The sequence below is a fragment of the Otolemur garnettii genome, unplaced genomic scaffold (genome assembly GCF_000181295.1).
Source record: "Otolemur garnettii isolate 467f Iridium unplaced genomic scaffold, OtoGar3 scaffold00310, whole genome shotgun sequence".
Lineage (NCBI taxonomy): Eukaryota > Metazoa > Chordata > Mammalia > Primates > Galagidae > Otolemur > Otolemur garnettii.
The window spans coordinates 35,282-52,451 of record NW_003852705.1 but is presented as its reverse complement, the minus strand read 5'-3'; the positions used below and the strand labels follow the sequence as shown (position 1 = coordinate 52,451).

The 17,170-nt window shown below is 51.8% G+C and overlaps 1 protein-coding gene across 4 annotated transcripts in view; it reads right to left on the bottom strand.

Moving 5' to 3' along the window:
- TNK2 (tyrosine kinase non receptor 2) overlaps positions 1 to 17,170 on the bottom strand; it is a 44,152-nt gene that overhangs the window by 14,777 nt on the left and 12,205 nt on the right. For 2 of the 4 annotated variants that reach the window (XM_003803457.3, XM_012813824.2), the window contains exons 2-5: positions 6,726 to 6,906; positions 4,710 to 4,780; positions 2,617 to 2,838; positions 245 to 397 (exon numbers count right to left, since the gene is read on the bottom strand). In XM_003803457.3, coding sequence (XP_003803505.1) covers positions 245 to 397; positions 2,617 to 2,838; positions 4,710 to 4,780; positions 6,726 to 6,888 — 609 coding nt within the window. In that variant the 5' untranslated portion in view covers positions 6,889 to 6,906. Of the gene's footprint in view, positions 1 to 244; positions 398 to 2,616; positions 2,839 to 4,709; positions 4,781 to 6,725; positions 6,907 to 12,995; positions 13,179 to 17,170 lie in introns of those variants that run through there. The other 2 variants (XM_023509015.1, XM_023509014.1) reach the window with 2 other exon arrangements.

Sequence of the window (17,170 nt, the reverse complement as noted above, 5' to 3'; positions counted from 1 at the left end):
TACCAAAGGTGATGGGTTCAAACCTGGCCCTGATCAAAAACTGCAAAAAAAAAAAAAAATAAAAATAAATGCAAGGGCCAGCTCCTCTCATGGGTGCAACTCTGGTAATGAGCACCAGCCATGCCCAGGGATGGATGTGGCCTCCAGAAAGTCAGTATCAAGCTAGGTCCCCGGGAGCCTCTTCACTATACTGGGAAGGGGGTATACCTGGGGGCCCAAGCCCCTGCCTCCCCACAGCACTCACCATCTTCATGGGTGGTGTGAGCACCACACCATAAAGGCGAATGAGGTTTCGGTGGTCAAGCGAGTGCATCGCATTGACCTCCCGAATGAAGTCATCCATGGCCTCTGGCTGGCTCAGCACATCGGGCTTCAGGCACTTCACAGCCACACTCACCTGCCCAGAACAGGATTTGCAAAGAGTCAGGACTTGTCTAGCCTCCAACAGCCAGAACAGAGAGAACTTTCTCCTCCTTCCAGCTCAGCTCAAAGAACCCGGCCTCAGATCTGCTTATCTGGGTGGGTGAGCATGTTGCCAATGCCTGGGCATATTCTGCATGTGGCATAATTAGGAAAGGAGAGCTGGCTGGCTTCTGGGGGTCATCAGCAAGGCCTCCCCTTTTTGGGGAAGTTCCCAGATTAAACAGCAATCATAGAATATGACTAATATGATGACAAAAATATTAAAATGTTACTAATAAAATAAAATATCCAAAGTGGTTTTGGGGTGGCGCCTGTGGCTCAAAGGAGTAGGGCGCGGGCCCCATATACCGAGAGTGGTGGGCTCAAACCCGGCCCCGGCCAAACTGCAACAACCAAAAATAAATAAATAAATAAAAATAAAAAATAAAAGTGCTTGTGGCATAAAAGGAAAATGCCACATATTTGGTATTAAATATAATACCAAAAAATTAATCTATGGCTCAAGAAGTTAGAATAGTGGCTCCTCTTGGAAGAGAGGAGATACTGAGAGGAAGAGGCATGAGGGGAACCTTCTGCAGTGCCAGAAATGCGTCACACACAATCTGGTCTGATCATGGGTCTGTGCAAAATATAAAATGTCACTTAAAAACTGTATGTTTGGCTCAGCGCCTGTGGCTCAAGTGGCTAAGGCACTAGCCACATACACCTAAGGTCACCCAGGGTGACATAATGAGACTCTGTCTCAAAAAAAAAAATCAAATGCTTTAGGCAGCACACTGGCTGAGCTGAGCTCAGGAGTTGAAGATCAGCCTGAGCAAGAGTAAAACCTCGGGCTGGGCATGGTGGCTCACACCTGTACTCCTAGCACTCTGGAGGCCGAGGTGCGTGGATTGCCTGAGCTCACAGGCTCGAGACCAGGCTGAACAAGAGCAAGACCATTTCTCTAAAAATCGCCAAGCGCCTGTAGTCTCAGATACTCAGGAGGCTGAGGCAAGAGAATTGCTTGAGCCCAAGAGTTTGAGGTTGCTGTGAGCTATGACACCATGGCACTCCAGCAAGGGCTACAAAGTGAGACTCTGTCTTAAAAAAAAAAAAAAAAAGGCTCGGTACCTGTGGCTTGGGTGGCTAGGGCGCCAGCCACATACACCTAAGGTGGCGGGTCCGAGTCCAGCCCGGGCCCGCCAAACAACAATGATGGCTGCAACCAAAAAATAGCCGGGCGTTATGGCAGGCACCTGTGGTCCCAGCTACTTGGGAGGCTGGGGCAGGAGACTCGTTTGAGCCCAGGAGTTGGAGGTTGCTGTGAGCTGTGAGGCTACAGCACTCTATCCAGGGGGATAGCTTGAGGCTCTGTCTCAAAAAAAAAAAAAGAGACCTGGTCTCTACTAAAAATAGGAAAACCAACTGGGAGTTGTGGCGGATGCCTATAGTCCCAGTTACTCAGGAGGCTGAGGCAGGAGGATAGCTTGAGCCCAGGAGTTTGAGGTTGCTGTGAGCTATGATGCCACAGCACCCTACCCAGGACATAGAGTGAGACTCTGTCTCAAAAAAAAATTTGTATGCTTTAGTGTATGGGGAACCCTGGATTAGGAACAAGATAGGTGCTATAGGTTTGTTCTTAAGTTGAATCTGTGCATAGTTAGAACAGGTACATTTACCTATTACCTGTAATAGGCCCCATTCATATGAGTTCTGTATCAGTCAAGATATTTGTAACTCAGGGGCTTACTCTACTAGCCTCCTTTAGTAAGTGCTAGCTGTATGTAAATCAGATGTTTCTAACTTGGGAACTGCCTATATGTATATTATCCCTCAAGAAAAATTTCAAAAAGAAAAAAGAAAAATTTCAAAAAGAAAAGACAAGTTTTAAAAGTTTATCCAAAATTGGAATTTTAACTAAATCAAATAAAATACTGGGGGAGGGGAGGCAGAAATGCTAACTCTGCTCCCTCTGAAGAGTGGAATTACAGGCACTTTTCTTCTGGTTTTTCAACTAGTTTCCAAACTTTTAGGATAGGTAAATTATTTTACAATCAAAAAAAGAAACAAATTACTTAGTTAAACCTGAGCATGTACTGTTGGGTGAGCTACTCTGTGACCTGTCCCCCATTCACATCCCAGCAGAAGGGGAAAAAGAGCCCCTCCCAGGCTCAGGCTGGCCCTTTGCTGTGCCTGTGGCGACAGAGCGCTCACCGTCTTTCCCGAGGGGGCATCCCACTCGCCCCTGCGCACCACGCCAAAGGAGCCATCTCCCAGCTTCTCCAAGAGGCGCAGGTCCTTCTCCCCGATAAGGCAGGTGAGGCTCTGCAGAGGCCCTTCCCCTGCTGGGCCCCCCGGGGTGGGTGAGGTTTTCCGGAAGGTGCTCTGAGAGTGATGGGGGGGGAACTCAGCTTCTAGCCGCTTTCCGCTGAACACCTGTTTGAAGGCAGCCAGCGGCCAGATGGAACCCAAGACTGCACAGCCAGTTGCTCATCCCACCCCACTGGTGGTCCTGTGTCAGCCTCCAGATAGTCCTGGCTTCGCCAAACTGCAAGGTGCAGCAGCCAGGCTGGAGGCCCACACTCCCTCCAGAGCACACCCCCAAACAGGCACCTCAGAGTATCCTCATGGTGGGTACCAGAAACAGACAGGCATGCAGCCTGTGGCTGCTGTGGCCCCATACTCAGCTGTGGGGAAAAGGACAGTCCAAAGCCCTCAGGCACCACCCACTGGGAGCTGAGTCTCCTCCCATTCCTCCTGTCCAGCCCCTTTCCTGCACCCCATGCCCAGCACAGACTCCAGCCCCTAAACCGTGGAGAAGGGGACAGAGCCTAAGGGGCCCTCTGCAAACACCTCCTTATCCATTTTTAGCCCTGGCCCCTTCTCTGGGCTGACCATTTGGTGCTGTCTGTCTCCACCCTCCCCAGGGAGTCGGCTGCCCTTCATCCTGCCCAGGGGAGAGGATAATTTTAGTCTGAGGTTGAACCATGAGAGAGTGTGTGTGGTTCAGATGAAGCTAGAGGAAGGATTGGGGAAGCCAGCTGGGTTTCTGAAGGGGTGCCTAGAGCTGAGGGCTGAGGAAGAAGATTAGAGGGGACTCTGAGGCCTGGGCTAGAAAGGAAAGGGGCCAAAGGTCAAGGGACAGGAGAAAGGAGGCTGTGAGGGTCAGAGCAGGCCACATTCCAACTGGGCTACCTCCACTGAGGCATTCAAAGCTTTGGATTTAGTCTACAGATTTCCCATGTCAGGTCCCCCACTCCCCAAAGCTGGTGGAGTCTTATCTGTATGCGCCAAGGGCACCTCAAATCTGAGGGCCTCTCCGGCCTCTGTTCTGCTCTTCTTCCCTTTCTGTACCTGAAATTCTTTGCCACATTCACACTCGTGTTACAAGGCCCTTCACAGCCATCATCTTGGGGCCCCTCACCAGCCCTGTGAAGTGTGCTGGGCAATGGGGCCACACCGGCTCATTGAAGACACCACTGAAGTCCGGAGAGAAATACTGACTGCCCCTTAGCACAGAAACCAGTGGCAAATCCAAGACCCCTGAATCCTGGCATACCACACTGTCCTTCTTTCCTGCCTTCACCGGCCCCATCACACTTATCCTTCTCTAAAACCTGGGCAAGGGACCAGGACAGTATTCCCAGAAAAGGCCAAAGAATCCCAAGAGACAGCCCTTTTGCCAGACTACAGCCAGAAAAATCTCTGCTGCCCAATCCCAGCCCAGCTGTTCTAACCTGCCCACCCCTCACCCCAGACCAGACGCCAGAAGTGGGGTGGGAAGGCCCTGGCTGGCTCACTTCCTCTCTCATTGTCTTCTAGACAATGGGCAAAGTTCCACTGAGTCAGCTCAGGGACTCACTACACCACAATCCCAAATTAGGGCAAGGTGTTAGGTTGGGGGCAGGCTGGGGAAGGAAGCTGTCAGAAGGACCAGAGACACCTAGAGACCAGAGAGGATGGGGGAGGAGGGAAGCAAAGCAAGGATGTTCTGGGTCCAGACAGTCCCCACCACCCCATGTTGGACACTGGCCCCCAACATGCAGACAGAGCAAGGCTAAGTTAAGGCGCACTTGTCAACAAGCTCCTATTGCAGGAGCGCCAGGAGGGACGGTGAAGACCTATTACACACAGATGGCTCACGTGTCCATCTCTGGCGGAGACAGACACTCAGCTGGGCAGCTCAACAAGTGCCCTGCCTGATAAGACCCCGGAGGAGTGAGGTCTGAACAAAGTGCCAGGGAACGTGGTGAGATTACACCTGCCTAGTGATGAGGGGAAGGCTCCCAGGACCCAATAGCACCCACCTTGCTCATCCACGACTTGCGTTTGCACATGGCCTTCCTCCTCTTCACAGCCTCCCACAGCCGCCGTTGGCCTGCGGGGAGCCAAGGAGAACACAGCACTGTTAAGCTGGCTCACAACCCAAAGAGGCTCCTGCTTGCCCCATGGGCTTCCTTCGTATCCCTGGGGTGGGTCCACCACTAGCCACTGCCCAGCACGATGGTAACAGTGTAATCAACCTCGACTAACCAGGAGCCTCAACTGACCAGATGGTTCCCACCAATTGATAGTAGCATTCTCCCAGCTCTCAGAAAAAAAAAAAAAAAAAAAAAAATCAAAGTAGTAGATAATAATTTTTTCAACTTCCAGTTTTTTCTCCATAGAACCCTTATGTTACTGGCATCAGACGCCAACTATCCAGGTCAAAAGTAGCATAAGTCAGTATTTAATTTAGCACATTATTACCTATTTAGCTATTTTAAGTTAAATGCACTAAGTGTCTAATGTTCTATGAGGAACACCATGACTTTGGCTAGGCTCAGTGGCTCATGCCAATCCTAGCACTCTGGGAGGCCAAGGCTGCTTGAGCTCAGAAGTTCAAGACCAGCCTGAGCAAGAATGAGACCCTGTCCCTACTAAAAATAAAAATAGAAAAATGAGCAGGGCATTGTGGTGGGTGCCTATAGTCTCAGCTACTCAGAGGCTAAAGCAAGAAGATCGCTTAAGGGCACAGCACCTGTGGCTCAGTGAGTAGGGCGCTGGCGCCATATACAGAGGGTGGTGAGTTTGAACCCCGCCTCAGCCAAACTGCAACAAAAAAATGGTCGGGCGTTGTGGTGAGCACCTGTAATCCCAGCTACTCAGGAGGCTGAGGCAAGAGACTTGCCTAAGCCCAAGAGCTGGAGGTTGCTGTGAGCCATGATGCCACAGTACTCTACTGAGGGCGACAAAGTGAGAGAGACTGTCTCTAAAAAAAAGAAGATAACTTGAACCGAGAAGTCTGAAGTTGCTGTGAGCTAGGCTGACACCATGGCACTCTAGCCTGGGACAATAGAGACTTTGAGGGGGGGAAAAAAAAAAGAACACTATGATTTCCAGATGCTACAACCACTACTTTTAGGATAAACACCAAGATAAGAAATGGGCTCTGTGCCTGTAGCTCAAGCGGCTAAGGGGCCAGCCACATACACCAGTGCTGGTGGGTTTGAATCCAGCCCAGGGGCCTGCGAAACAACAATGACAACCTCAACCAAAAAATAGCTGGGCATTGTGGCACACGCCTCTAGTCCCAGCTACTTGGGAGGCTAAGGCAAGAGAATCGCTTAAGCTCAGGAGTTGGAGGTTGCTGTGAGCTGTGACACCACAGCACTCTACCCAGGGCGACAGCTTGAGGCTCTGTCCCAAATAATAATAAAAAAAAAAAAAAGATAAGAAATGAATTCAATTTAGAGCAAATCTTCTCTGTGTGTGCTCGCACACGCATGTGAGAGAGACAAAGAAAAAGTTAGCAAATCATCTGATTTTTATCTTTCTTCTGTCTCTGGATCTCTGGACATTGATGTTCCTGGTGTTCAGAATAGTGATCAGAAGAGACTTGATTTTATGCTTTATAAAAGAGGGAGAGATCGAGGAAATACATCCCCCAAAAGTCTAATCAAGGGCAGTACCTGTGGCTCAAAGGAGCAGGGCGCTGGCCTCATATGCCAGAAGTGGCAGGTTCAAACCCAGCCCCGGCCAAAAACTGCAAAAAAAGTCTAATCGAACAAAAAGGGTATGCAGTAAGTCCTGAGCAGCCAGAGCTTTACGTAAGGCTTCATTTTCCTCAAACTGATTCACCTTTGCAACTGCCAACTTCTGTGTGCAGCATCTACTGATGTCCCCGCTGCCCCACCTCGGGGGCTCTGGGACAAGCAGACAGAGCTCTCAGCTGCTATCCGTGGAATAAAAGGCAGGGGGCTTCCACATGCTTGGGGGTCCTGAGGATTGAGACTGGAAATGGTCACAAGGATAAAGACAAGCAAGGCCAAGGTCCCACCTACCAGGCCGGCCCATGCCAATCTTCTCCAGGTCCTCATTCTTGACATACTCAAAGTGGGACAGGCGGGTAACATTGAGGTCATCACGGAGCCGTAGGAAGTACTGTTGTAGCTGTACCTCGGACAACAGCTCCAGCAGCCAGCCTGTGCCCTCCTCGGGCTGCATGCTGCTGCTGCCCAGCCTCTGCAGGGAGGGAAAAATGGCTCAGGGATCAGGGATGCCCCTGAGTGCCAGTGTTTCCCCACCTCCTACTAGATCACTGCCTGGAAGGACTCAAACCACCTTGATGCTCCAAAAAAACAGCTGTACAGAACAGCCTGTACCTGCTTTCCCATTCCTGCCAGCCACAAGAATAGAATCAGGGCAGCTAGGATACAACCCTAGCCCTAAAGTCAGGAATCAGGGTCTCGCACCTAAAATCTGCAGCCCAATGGCTTGAAGTTTCCAGGGGTCATAGCCCTTTGAAAATCTGATAAAAACAATTGTCTCTCCATGAAAAGAGCCACATTCTTAGTCCTAAAGTCTTAATGTTTTAGGGGTACTGTGCCCCTTACACCCACCTAGAGGCTCCTCACATCTGACAGACCCCACAGAAAGACTCTGGGACCAAATGAGCTCTAAGCTAAGTTCCTTCCAAAGGTCGACATCACCACAGCCTCTTCCATAGGTCCAAAGACAACTCCACAGCCACCACCCAAGCACCTACAGGGCCACATCAAGTCTAAGAGAGAAGGGTAAGGACTAGAATAGGCTTTTAGACACCCCAGTCACTGAGTTCTCTTCCTGTCAATGCCTCTCACAAGAGACTGGCACAGTATTGTCAAAGCTTCCAAGTCTTTTAAGAAATACCAGAAATCTGAATTTATATGTGAAATCTTGCCATTGACATTTTTTTGGAAAGGTAAGAAAATCCACCAAGATACACAGGGACCATGAAGTCTCATTCCTTCCCCTACTGTCCAGCCTCCTAGCTCCTGTCCCTGAAGCCAGCTGCCAATAATGTCTTTCACATACCCTTTCAGGTTTTGTTTTTTTCCTCCACACAACAGTATCACAATATCCATACCATTCTGTTCCTATTTTGGGGGTTTTTTTTTGAGACATAGTCTCAGTTTATCACCCTTGGTAGAGGGCCGTGGCATCATAGCTCACAGCAACCTCAAACTCTTGGGCTCAAGTTAATTCTCTTGCCTCAGCCTCCCAAGTAGCTGGGACTACAGGTGCCCACCAGAATGCCTGGCTATTTTTAGAGATGGGGGTCTTGCTCTTGCTCAGGCTGGTCTCAAACTTGTTAGCTCAAGCAATCTACCTGCCTTGGCCTCCCAGAGTGCTAGGATTATAGATGTGAGCCACTGCATCCAGCCTCCTTATTTTCACTTAACATTCTTTCTCCCGACTCTAACCCTGTCCATTGTTTGTTCGACTCTGAAATGACAAACACCACGTAGTGCCAGCCAAAAATACATCTGCAAGCCACAATCAGCCAATGGGTATGAGTGAGTGACCTCTGATCTATATTCTGTTGGGCCCAAAGAAAGAGATTGGTGGCACCTCCAAAACTAAGTAGACGGAAACAAAACCCTGTCCAAGTAAGAGTTGAGGGCTTGGCCAGACCACACCCACCCCTGACCCATGCTCAATCCCCATGAGACAGGCAGGCAAGAGGGAAAAGGCCAGCTGCCTGGCTAGGGGCCAAGTGATGTGCCCCCACCTTTGCCCATCTCCAAGGTGGTCTCGTCCCCAGCTCTCATCACAGTGAGATGTATGAAGAGAAGCAGGCACTTGCAGCCGGCCCAGCATGAGCCAGTGGGCCTGCCAGCACAGTGCCAGTTCAGACTTTCCCAGGCAGTTCAGGCGAGTACAAAGAGTGACAAATGGCAATGAGAAACCCTCAGTTCAAATCCTGGCTCTTCCACCAAGGCGGCTGGCCAGGAGGAGGTGGTTTCCAAACTTTACACTGTAATCCTTTATTTGCACAGGTCTCCTGAGGGCTGCACAGCCTCCTAGGGGACACTTTAGGTTGTCTCAATGTTAGTGACAGGGCATGAGTGACATTTAGTGGGTGAATGAGGAACAAGAGCATGAGTTATCCTATAACACACAGCACGGTCCCACATACTGTTCTAAATCCCACACAACTCAATTTGTGCAGGTGAAAAAACTGTTTATAATCATCTAGACCTGGACTCTAATCCCACTTCCCATATGGACAAGAGCATGCGTGTACTTTGGTAGCTTTCATATATGCTGAATTTTCCCGGAATGGAACTGCTATGAGGGAAAACTGGACTTTGCTTTATTCAGGATAGAGCAAATGTCTACTATTTGAAAAAGGGAAGCACCCCCACCCTTGTGTTTCAAAACTCCCCTCAGCTGGCACTTCAGCTTGCCTTCATGGTGGCTCTACCTGTAGTCTTGGGATCTGACTACTTCACTATGTCATCTAGCACACAGACACATCGGAGTACATAAAGTGTTTGAATTACTCTCCTTTTATTTCTCTTTTACATTATAGTCGGCATTACGTTGTCTGGATGACTACACACACACACATACACGGAATTAAGATTATATTTCTATTAATTTTAAGAAGAGTAGCAATAAAAGCAATACCTAACACTGACTATATTTACTATATTCCTGGCACAATTTTAAGCATTCAGCTGTATTACCTTATTCATCCTCAACAAAATCATGTTTATGAAAAGGTTTAAGAGGACAAGGCATTGCTGCTTTCCAGAAGAAAGCCCAGGGGTGCACTGTGAAAATCACTAGCCTAGGCAGGTTCTCCCTACCGCCTGGCCATGCAGAGCCACCCGGCATTCCCACCATTGCTACCCAGTGCCTACAGCAAAGTGACCCCACCCCTACAAGGCTCAGCCTCAAGGTGGGGGTTCCTCACTCCCACCAAGGCAAGCTCCCTCCTCTCCTTCCCTACCCCTTCAAGTACCAGGGCTCCAGGCTCCCCATTCCTGTCTTCCTCTTAGCTCCTAAAAACAGATCAAAGCCAGGTTCTAGGTGGTCAGAGCTGGGGGAGAGCCAGCAGCCCCACCCCAAAGCTACTCAGAAAGTACAGCCGGGCCTGTTCCCTTTTCCTAAAGCACCAGCTAAGCAAATGTGTCTGCTCAGCTGCACACTCCTCTCCCTGTTCCTGGACTCCAGGGACAGGGCTGCTCTGTACAGGGGGAGTGTGTGGGAAGACTGCGAAGAACACTGAGATCCTGCTAAGGAAAGGAGTCAGAGTCCCAGTCCTGTCTCTACTGCTAAGCCCAGCGTGACCCCAGAAAGGTCACCCTTTACTTCCACGCTCCCCATTCCTGCCTTCTTCTTGGCTCCTTTAGCCCAAGTTTCTCTGTGAAGCACAGCTCGTGGCAACAGCTCTCCCCAGCTCAATCAGTCTCTAATTCTGCATATGCCTGGCCCCCTGCACAATGTGAGTCTGCACACCTGCATATGCTCTGCAAGCGCACACCTGACCTGGCTTACACACAAGCCAATAAGAATGAATACAGTAACCAGATGGGAAAGGCCACCCGGCCCAGACCTCCCAGTCAAGCCCTCACTGGAGATGTCCCTCAGCCATTCCCAGTCCCCAGCCATCCTGGCCCCTGCTGCCAGCCCGCCACTCACTGTGTAAAGACGTCTCCGCAGTCTGGCCAGGAGAGGAAAGGAGAGCTCTAGGCCAGGGAACCGACGTGCTGCGGGCATCTCCACGGAGATGGAGCCCGTGAGCAGACCACTGGGGCTTTGGTCCAGGAAGCAAGTAAGCAGGGGCCTCAGCTTGAGTTTCACACCCCAGAAGGGAAGTTGGTTTGTCTCCTAGGACAGACCTCCAAATCCCACTCTGGTGGAGGGAAGTGGGACAGAAGAACTGTGTAGGCCCCTCTGCTCTGCGGCAAGCCCGGCTGGGTATCTACAGCTGGCCAGTCTGGCAAGGAAGCAGCTTAGCTCTTCTCCTCTAGCTGCAGCCTGGGTCCTCTGTCCTGTTTCTGTGTCTTCTCTCCAGTGCAATGGTCACAGCTCCAGCCCTACTCCCTGCCTTCCCCACCCATCTGCCCGCCCTCCCCCCTCCCTTCCTCCCTCCCTTTCTCCCCAGCTGAGCAGCTCTGACACTGGCTGAAAAAGGACCTTTCTGAATCGCTGCCAAGAGGGCAGCAGGAATGGGGGGGACTCTTCCTTCTAGCCACCCGCACCAGCCCCCCCGCCTCCCCATACACAGGCCCCCTGTCTCTGGCTTCTGCCCCAGCTCTCACAGTTGCAGACAACTCCTGAGATTTTAGGGTGGGGGCTGTGTGAATCAAATAGCACGTACAAAGGGGGACTGCAGACCCCTATACACAAGGCTTGTCTGGGGATATAGGGACCAGAACACAACCCAAGTTGGGGTCTAGGATCTCAGTAAGTCTTCCCTGGACCCTGCAGGCAGACCCTTCAGAGACCCTCCCCCATCCCCCAGTCCCAGCCTTGGCTGAGCGTCTCCTGGCTCAGACCCTAATGTGGCCCTGTTACCCTGGTGCCCGACGGAAATAGGAGGCCGGCAGCCTGCCAGAGTGGGGTAGCCCGGCCAAGAGCAAGGGTGGGGTGGAGGGGTGAGGATCTCCACCCCTTACCCTGGGGTTGCCTTGTCTGCTGCCCACAGTACTCTGGCTACCCAAACCAGCTGTCCAAGGTACAAAATTGCCTCAAAATGAACACGCTCAACACCCCTGCTGGGATGCCCCCAGCCCAAAGCTATAGGATCCCAGGCAGTAAGATGTCTCTTGCATAGCACCCACACACACAAAGGCCTCCACTTAAGGGGACTGGAGACTCTCCACCAAGTCCCCATGGGCCCCCATGTTCCTAGAACTGACAAATGATCCCTCTGCCCTTACTCAAAGGGCGCCAGCTGCTCTTACACCCCCCTCCACTACAGCCCCCAGACACACCTGACAGCTGCAGGAAGTTCTCTCCAGCTCCTCCACTCCCCCCACCAGGCTGTGCCTAGGGAGCCCCTGTTTCTTACACACTGCTTTCTTGTCCCTGTCCAGCTGGCCACAAGCTCAGGGAGCCCCAGCTGGCTGGAGGGGCAGGCAGCTGAGGAGAGAGAGTTTTGGGGGGTCAGCATACCAGGGCCTCTCCCAGTACTTAACCTCCCTGGGGATACCTGTAGGGATAGATAATTCCTGGTCTGACCCTAAGGGGTAGGGGAACACCCCTAGTATCAATCCCCTCTTCCCAACCCCTATCATCTCCATCATCTCCCTTCCAAAGCTTGTCAAGACAGCCAGGTGCAGCATCCCTTCAGTTTGAAGGCTGAGGGCAGAGCTAATGTACAAGATAAGGTCAGGAGCAGACTTCCTCCCAAATCCTAGCAGACTATGCCCTCAGATCAGAGACCCCTATAGCCTACCCTGGCACCAGGCACCACATGAAGGAGACCCAGGGAGACCTGAGGTCAGGAGACAATTTAAGGGTTACTCCTTCTACTGCAAGATGGGGCTGCTGGATTAGAATAGCCAGATTAAAAGCTAGCTACCCCAGAAAAGATGTGACCCAAAGCCACCAGAACCTCATGTCTGATCCTTCCTTGCATGCCCATTAAGAATAAATCTCACTGCTTGCCCAGCAATCCAGCATGGGAGGCTGTGAGAAGTGAAGTATATAAGAGTCAGAGCGGGGCGGCTGCTGGGCCCCTTTCCCTCTGCCAAGGAAAAACAGCCCCAACCTTTCTGCCCCAACTCTCCCTGCTGCATCCTTCTTTCTCCTGTCAGCTACTGCCCTCTGCCGGCCAGGAAAGAAAGTGCTTGCGCTCCAAAGAGAAGAGAAGCGGCCCCATCAATACGGTGACCATATTTTCCAAAGCAAATGAACATTTGGCTTCATACACATATTTGAAGGGCCAGTAAATGAGAATGTCCAGGACACAGGGACTCAACTGTCATAAAAGATGAATTCAAATCCTAGCAGTGTTTCCTGGGCCTCCATGGAGCATTTAAGAACGCCCAAAGGGTAGTTTATTTGGGACTCGGGGGCTCCTGCACACTGGGCAGGTGCCTGCATCACTAATTCACCACCGATGAAACTCCTGTTCCCACCACACCACCACACACACCCCACTCTTTACCCAGCCTCCTAGCCCCTGTGCTGTGTCCCCAGGCAGGCCCACAAGCACAGATATCACTCACTCCTGAGAGGCTGGTGCAGAGGGCAGAGCTGGGCCCTCAGCTCACAGGCAGATGACCGGGTCTGGGCCCCAGGTACCTGGCTGGGCCCCAGCCTCCCCCCATTACCTGCTGTCCCTCCTCGCCCCCAGCCAGGCGCTGGTAAGCTGATCTCTCCCCCATGGAGCCCAAACTCCTAGTGGCGGTTCTGTCAGGAAGGGAAGCAGCACCGGCCACAGCCCCCGCCCCTTCAGCAGCACCGGCAGCGGCAGCGTCACTGCCCTGCGTCCTGCGGGGCCGGGCCTCAAGCATCCTCCGGGAGGGCAGGGGCCGCTAATGCACCTCAGCGCCTGGGAGGGCCTGGTCCATGACCCTGAACCCCACGGCCTCACACCGCCACCAGCTGCCAGTCAGCCCGCTGGTCACGCCCTCTCCTCCTCCGGGCCTGCGGCAGTCCCACCCCCAACCCCACTCTGCTGGCCTCGCTGCAGTGCTGATCCCACCCCTTCACCAACCAGGAAAGGAGCAGAGGGGAGGGCTGTGCCCGCCAGGGGCTGACCCCATAGAAAGCTGAGGAGGGGCTGCACCTTGGCTGACCGCACAGCCACAGCTCTACTCTGCCCTAGACCCACCTCCAGAACCCCAGAGCTCTAGGGCCACCAACTAGGGCCTTGGGGATTCAGAAGCCCCCCATAATCCATGATATGGGGGTTCATTTAAGAAGCCACAGAAGAAAAGTCTCTGTCCTGACTCAACCCCTCCTATCAGACATCCCATAGCCTAAACCCACCCCTTACCACTCTACCTACCCCAGCTTCCACCCTGCTCCAAGAATGCAAGGTGTCTACCTGCCGTTCCCCACCCCCCCCACACCCCCCATACTCCACAGCTCCACACTCTCCCACACTTGAGACAAGAGATTCTGCTTATCCCATAGCCCATCAGCCCAGCTGGACTGGACAGAGGTGTGCCCCTGGAAGCACCAGGTGGGCCAGAGTAGTGGGGCTAACCTCTCTGACTTCAGAGGACTCACTCCAGTGCCCTGACTCCTGCTGAAGGAGCCGCTCCAACGTATGCCCACGCATGGGGTGCCTCACCCAGCACCGAGGTGAGGCCATTGCCAATGCAAGAAGTCCCACTGCAGAGGCTCCTCCTCTCCTTCTGGCCTCCAGGGCCCCAAGGTGCCATACGCACACCCTCTCATTCTGATGGCATTTGAAGCATCCACTGGCTCCTCAGTGCCAGGTATTTAGGAGCTGAGCTTAAGGCACCTTCACCTTCACCCTTTCCTGGGTTGGGCAGAGAAGGGAGAGATACTACCCCCTCCACACTCAGCTTCCAGGCTGAGGCAAGAGACCCCAGGAGGGCACTGGGTGAATGTCCATAAGGCCCACTCTCTCACAGAGTCCCTTCTCCACCCTGAAGCTGGGGTGGGGGATGAGTTTGCCAGGGAGGGGCTATAGGACACCTGGTCTATTCTAGGCAGAAGCTCCTCCATATCTTATTGCAGCTAAGGCAGAAACTAGTCTTGGGAGTAGCTGCCAGAACCCAAAGTCAGGATGCTGTAGAAAGCAGGGCTGAAACTGCCAGGCCTAGCGCATCCTGCCTGGTTGGATGCAGGGTGTGATCCAAACCATCCCTCCATAAATCTCCTGTCTCCCAACACCAGCCTACTATAAGACATCCGCAGGATCCAAACTATCTCCAGGATTTGGAGAAACCCCCACATGGACTCCCCTCTGGTCCTCGCTTGCCCCTTTGTCTCTTCATACCACGTAGCTAAAAGGCAGCTGAGAGAGGCTGGGGAGCAGCCCCCCACTGCTGTGTCTCCCTTCTCCCCAGCCTCCCCAGCAGCATCAGTCAAGTGACAAATCCATGCTGAGGAGCAGACATGACATGTAATTTCCGGCCAAGAGGATTTTTCTAAAACAATCTACCGTATTCTCCAGAATATATGCTAACCCTACCTTCAAGCTGGCCTTCTCCCATCTCCTCCTCCCTCTTCTCCAAGCCTCGGAGGAAAAACTACAGAGAAGGACAAGGGGGTTACAGCACCTCTCTTTGCCAGAGGAGTATCTTGCCTCCATATGTGAGCCCCACTAAGTCCTGTCAGCCTCAAGTCACCCCCGTGTATACAGTGCTCATGCTTCTAGCCCAAAGCCAGCCTAGTTAGCCTTAGGACCTCATACCAGCAAGAGGTGTACCTGGCAATCCCACACCTTAGTTGTGCCTGGGTCTGACATCACACTGGTCTGGAGAGGAGACTGGCTAGACACCAGGAAAGAAAAGGGAGTGATCACGACGCACCCCATGGCCGTCCACACCCTCTCCAGCTCCAAGACAAGCAGGGCCCACTCCCCCCTGGGGAGCTTAGCAGCCAAGGTCCTAACATTGAGACTGTGTTTGCTGCTGGTACCAGACCCACAGGTTAAAGCCAGTCCTGAAGCCTCTTCACCCTTGTTAACTGTGGGTGTTTCCTAAGACTTTTGAACGCAGACATCCTTCTCCTCTCAAAGGATGTTCTACTCCCTGGGAGTCACCACCTCTCCTCTGAGGGGTCATATTACCACCATATGTTATCTGTCTCCATTCCTGAGTTCCTGTGGCTCTAGACCCCCACTTCCAGACATTTACAGGGCAGTTCCACCAGGAGGCTGCACAGGTACCATAAACTACACAACCAAACCGGGCTCATCATCCTCCCCTTAAACTCTGCTAATCCATACTCCTGTCTCCCAACTGAAAACATCACGAGCCAACACCAGCCACTTCCACTAAAGACCACACCCCTTGCCCCTACCTCCTCCACCATACACGCCAGATCATGTTCCTTCAACCCCCTCAGTATTCCTCTCATCAACACCGTGGAGATCAGAAGTCAAGCAGACCTGGGCTGAAAGCTTGGCCCCCTTACTTTCTAGCTGAGCAACTCTAGGGTCAGTCACTTAACCTCTAAGCCTCCATTTCCACATCTGTGAAGTGACTATTTAATAGAGTCTCATTCACAGAGCTGTTAGGAAGAGTCAATGAGAATAATGACTAGCATACTCAGCACAGCACCTGGCAGATGGCTGCCTATTGTTATTGTCATCTAAACATAGACCTGACGTCCCTCCGCCGCTTGTATCCTCAGTGAGTCAAATCCCCCGTTGGCACACAGGCCCTCTAGGATCTACTCCTTGCCTATTTCTTCACTTCCACCACTTTCAAATGTTTGCCGTTCCCTAAACACACCTGCTCTTTAATTTTAATGTCTCTGAGCTATTCTCTGCCTGTGACACACCTTCTGTGTCCACACGTGATGAACTCCTATATACTCAAGACACAGATCAAATGCCATTTCTGTAAATTCCCACTTCCTATCCCAAATGGTTATTTCTGCCATACTCTGTTCTGTTGAAGAAATGCTTGAAAGTAAGAGTTGTACACACACATAATAATTCATGTGGAAAACAGCCAAAAGAATTTTTAAAAATTAAATTATCTGGAGTGGCACCCATAGCACAGTGTTTACGGCGTCAGCCACATACACGGAGGCTGGCAGGATTGAACTGGCCTGGGCCAGCTAAACAACTGCAACAGAAAAATAGCCAGGTGTTGTGGTAGGCGCCTGTAGTTCCAGCTACTTGGGAGGCTGAGGTAAGAGACTCACTTAAGCCCAAGAGTTGGAGGTTGCTGTGAGCTGTGACACCACAACACTCTACCAAGGGTGACATAGTAAGACTGTTGCAAAAAAAAAAAAAAGAAAAAATTAAAAAAAAATTGTAATTAAATTATCCATCATGCTCCTGCCCTGTAAAGGTCACTATTCCTATAACCCTCTGTATTAGTACATAATTCTATTGAGGAAGCTTTTTATATACACCTCTATTGTGGCTTCTAAGTTGCATCATAACCATCTGTCTGCATCTGTCACCTTGAAGGCAGAACCCAGCATGAGGACTCAGCTGCTCCAGCTCCAGGTGGCTAGATCTCCAGATCCCCCCTCAGCATGGTTCACAACAGCTCTGCTCACCAAACCATAGCAACAAATAGTAGGCACAATCACACCAAACTCACAGATGACCAATGGAAAATCCTCATCAATACTTTCAATCAGGCTCGGCGTCTGTGGCTCAAGCGGCTAAGGCGCCAGCCACGTACACCTAAGGTGGCAGGTTTGAATCCAGCCTGGCCAGCCAAACAACAATAATGGCTACAACCAAAAAACAGCCGGGCATTGTGGCGGGCGCCTGTGGTCCCAGCTACTTGGGAGGCTGAGATAGGAGACTCGCTTGAGCCCAGGAGTTGGAGGTTGCTGTGAG